At 50.4% G+C, this 4,703-nt stretch overlaps 1 protein-coding gene across 1 annotated transcript; it reads left to right on the forward strand.

Annotated features, from left to right (window-relative positions):
• The first annotated feature begins 1,008 nt into the window (after nt 1–1,008).
• Nucleotides 1,009–3,832, forward strand: SLC35E4 (solute carrier family 35 member E4). The gene is made up of 2 exons (XM_070951306.1): nt 1,009–1,645; nt 3,411–3,832. Exons 1-2 carry the CDS (start codon nt 1,009–1,011, stop codon nt 3,830–3,832), a joined length of 1,059 nt encoding a protein of 352 aa, XP_070807407.1.
• Nucleotides 3,833–4,703: the final 871 nt, after the last annotated feature.

Here is a 4,703-nt window from a genome sequence, read left to right on the forward strand (position 1 = left end):
GCACAGGATTGGCGCCTCTGGGTAAGATAGTGTCCTCTCGGCCAGATTCACTCCCTGGTTACCCGAAGGTGGAGCTTCCTGCCAGGCTAAAACTTGGTGTCACTTCTCCCTTTCTGCTGGGATCCCCTCGCACGTGGCCGAGGCCAAGCCGGCCGGCTGCAGGAAGGGGGAGCGGGCCCTGGGCGTGCCAAAGAGGCTGGAAGGCAACCCGGCTGCGACACCAGGGGACGGAGGGAGAAGGCGGCTCAACTCCTTTTTCCGAAGAGTCGAAGGAGAAAGTCTCCGGCTATCTTTGCCACGCGAGGAGTCTTGTTTTGTTTCCAAGTTCTCCAAACAAGTTGGGAGTTCCCAACCCGTTCCAGACAGGCCTGGGAGAAGACCACAACGCAAGGAAAGGAAATCTGATCCCGGTGACTCACAGGGAGGGACGGCGGAGAGCGAGGAGGCGAAAGGAAGGATCGCTCGGAAGAAGCACCGCCACCAAAGGATTCCAGTTCTGAGCAAGGGGCAACTGAACAGCCCTCCTTCTTGGCCTCCAGACCAGCAGAGACCCTCCCTGGGGTCTCCAGATTTCGTTCCCGGTTGCAGAACTCAGTTCTGCCCGTGCCGTCTTTACTTTACTTTTACTTTTATTGAATTTGTATACCGCCCTACTCCCGAAGGACTCAGGGCGGTGAACAGCCATAGAATAAAACATTTAAAATTTAAATTTTAAATATAAATGTTAAATTTAAAATAGAATAAAACGAATGAAATAATTTGGCTGAAATTTAAAACCCCAATAATTGAAAAACCAAATTTAAAATTGCCATTAAAAAGGGGGGAAAAAAAAACTTAGGTCAGGCTAGCTTGATGAAATAAGAACGTCTTGAGCGCGCGACGGAAGGTACGCAGGTCCGGGATCTTCCGTATCTCCGGGGGGGGGGAGCTTGTTCCAGATAGTAGGCGCCCCCACAGAGACTGGGCCGCCAGTCGACGTTTTTTGGCCGTCTCAGATCGCCGTCTCCAATGTGCCTGCCAGCGGGGAAGAAGCACGATGCCGTGATGGGCTCGGCCGCCGAAACTTGGCCGCTCTCGCCCTGGAAGCAGGATCCCGGGCAGCGCTGGGGGCTGAGGCTGTTTTCCCGGTGGCGCCACACTCTGCCTTTGGTGGCCACCGTCCTGACGTGGCTGGCCACGGGCTCCACCATGTCCAGCCTGAACAAGTGGATTTTTGCCGTCCACAATTTCCGTTACCCGGTGTTGCTGTCCTCCTTACACATGCTGACGGCCGTGGTGGTAGGCAGGCCCCTCGACAGGCTCCAGGCCGGAAGATCGGGGCACCCGGCTCTCCATCCCAAAGCCCAGCTCCGGGTTTTCCTGCTAAGCCTGACCTTCTGCGCCAGCGTGGCTTTTGGGAATCTGGGGCTCAACCACGTCCAGCTGGACTTCGCCCAGATGGTGTACACCACGACTCCGCTCTTCACCCTGAGCCTCTCGGAGCTGCTCCTGCGGAAGCGCCATCACCCGCTGCAGTACGCGGCCATGGGCCCCATTTGCTTGGGGGCCTCCTTGAGCTTCGTGGGGGAGGTGCACTTCGATCAAGCCGGCTGCTGCTTCCTCTTCGCCGCCACTTTCCTGCGAGGCCTGAAGTCCATTCAGCAAAGTAAGTGACCCAGGGGAGTCGGCGAGGCAGGCGCTCTCGAAGGGGGCCACTGGAAGGTGGGCGGACTCCTGAAGTCCACCCATCTTCAAGTAGCCATGGTTGAGAAACGTTGTCCTACTGTTGATTGGCTAAAGCTCTCTGTCTGTCTCTCTAATCAATCAATCAGTTTGTCTGTCTGTCTCCATCCATCCATCTATCTATCTATCTATCTATCTATCTATCTATCTATCTATCTATCTAATCTACTGTATATATCTATCTCTATCTATCTCTATCTATCTCTATCTATCTCTATCTATATATATATCTATCTATCTCTAACTATCTCTACTGTATATATCTATCTCTATCTAACTCTATCTATCTCTATCTCTAGCTCAACTTCTATCTATCTATATGTATATATCTCTATCTCTAACTATCTCTACTGTATATATCTATCTCTATCTATCTCTAGCTCTACCTCTATCTATCTATCTATATGTATATATCTCTATATCTATCAAACTATCTCTACTGTATATATCTAACTCTATTTATCTATCTCTATCTCTATCTCTACCTCTATCTATCTCTATCTATCTATTTCTATCTCTACATCTCTCTCTCTCACTCTGTCTGACTATTTATCTATCTATCATCATCTATCATCTGTCTATCCATCCATCCATCCATCATCTATCTATTCTATCATCATCTATCATCTATCTATCCATCCATTATCTATCTATCTATCTATCTATCTATCTATCTATCATCTATCAATCCATCCATCCATCCATCCATCCATCCATCCATCCATCATCTATCTATCTATTCTATCATTATATTAGGGGCCTGGTGGCTCAGCAGACCGATAGCATTGTGATTACCACCAGCTGTCTGCAATTACTGCAGGTTCGAATCTCACCAGGCTCAAGGTTGACTCAGCCTTCCATCCTTTCTAAGGTAGGTAAATTGAGGACCCAGATTGTGGGGGGCAATAAGCTGACTTTGTATAAATATACAAAAGGATGAAGGCTATTGCTTAACGCATTGTAAGCCGCCCGGAGTCTCCGGAGAAGGGCGGCATATAAATCAAATTAAAAAAAAAAAATCTATCCATCCATCGTCTATCTATCTATTCTATCTATCTGTCATTCTATCATCTGTCTATATGTATCTCTATCATATCTCTCCCTCCTCTTTCTCTCTCTTTCTCTTTCTCTCTCTCTCTCTCTCTCTCTCTCTCTCAATCCATCAGAATAGAGCTGGAAGGGACCTTGGAGGTCTTCTAGTCCAACCCCCTGCTCCAGCCCCCCCCCATACCGTTTCTGAGAGATGGCCTGATGACTCCCGCATCATCTCCATGGTCAGGCGATTTACCTTCGGAGGTTTGGCAACCGGTTCATATTTATGACGGTTGCAGCTTCCCGGGGTCATTTGATCCCCTTTTTACGACGAAGTCGGTAGGGAAGGCAGCTTCGCCTAACAACCATATTTAACAGCTGCAGGGATTCCCTTAACAACTGTGGCAAGAAAGGTCGTAAAACGGGTCGAAGCTCACTTAACAAATGTCTCGCGTAGCCACGTAAACGTTGGGCCCTATTGCAGTCGTAAGCAGAGGACTACCTATATTGCGGCCGTAAGCCGAGGAGTAGCGGAAATGTCTTGGGAGTTTCTTTTGGCTGCATTGGCCAACGGGGACGGTTGCCCCTGGCCTTCTGTGGGCCCAGATCCTGAAGCTTTGCTGATATCTCTCCCCCACCCCTTGTCTGCCCCACAGGTACCCTCTTGCAGGAAGAGCACCTGGACTCCTTGAGGCTCTTGTGCCTGACTTCGCTGCCCAGCTTCTGCCTCCTCTTCGTGGCCGCGCTGGGCATGGAAGTGGGCTGGGCCTGGGACGGCCTGCTTACCTACGAGGCCAACCTCTGGACTTGCGTGCTGCTCAGCTGCCTGGGCTCGGTCCTTTACAACCTGGCCAGCTTCTGCATCCTCTCGCTGACCTCCGCCCTGACTATCCACGTCCTGGGGAACTTTAACGTGGTGGGCAACTTGCTTCTCTCCCATTGGCTTTTCGGAAGCCACCTGACTTTGCTGAGCTACGTGGGCATCGCCCTCACTCTGCTGGGCGTCCTCATGTACCATCACTCCGAGGGGATCGCCGCTTGCTGGCGCTCGCGGGCGGGCCCAGCCAAAAAAGAGTAGGTGGGCGGGTGTGTGTGTGTGTGTGTGTGTGTGCGTGTCAGAATCGGCTGGAACAGCTCCCTTTCCGACGGCGAGCTCATCCTCCCTTTCTGCTGGCCTTGAGATCTCCCGTAAATCCTATTGGCGGTCAGGATCGGCAAACAACAGCCTGCATACGGGAAACTCCTATTGCGGGCGGAGTAAAACCACTATGGGCTGAATAGGCACAACAAGCAGAGCCGTGGATTATGGCTTAGGAGTCTCAAAAGCGGGGGTCGCGTCGCCTCTTTTGAGTCTCAACCCCTGGATGGCTTAGATTAAGCCAGGAGTCAGCAACCTGCAGCTCTGGAGCCGCATGTGGCTCTTTCACCCCTCTGCTGCGGCTCCCTGTCACTCAAAATATGTAACACAACTGCCAATGTGTGACACCTGCCGGCACATGATTTATTGAGCTTTTCAACCCCCGGTAGGCCAACCATAGATAAATCCAAGAAAAGAAAAGTTTCCGAAGAAAACAGAACGTTTAATTCGACTACATAGGCTAGTTTTGTGGCCGCTCAAGAAATCGTCAGGCACGGGAAGGGTTTTGTGGCTCCCGGTGTTTTCTTTTCTGTGGGAAACGGGTCCAAATGGCTCTTTGAGTGTTTAAGGTTGCCGACCCCTGGTTTAAGCCATCTAAATTGGGCTAAATCCGGTCAAAAAGCTTTGAGAAGGAAGCTTTTTTTCTCTCCCTCTCTCTCCAAACAGGTCCCTGTGATTTGAATGATTTTGTAATTCCGGGCAAGAATTACAGTAAACGGTTTTTAGGAAATACTTTTGCCTGCCCGGCGCAGGTGAGTGCGAGACAAATTCTGATTTTTCACAAAAAGACAAGATGCCAGAAAGTTTTAGC

Source organism: Pituophis catenifer, unplaced genomic scaffold (genome assembly GCF_029215685.1).
Source record: "Pituophis catenifer annectens isolate HBS135680 unplaced genomic scaffold, rPitCat1.0.hap2 SCAF_10, whole genome shotgun sequence".
NCBI classification, from domain to species: Eukaryota; Metazoa; Chordata; class Lepidosauria; order Squamata; family Colubridae; genus Pituophis; species Pituophis catenifer.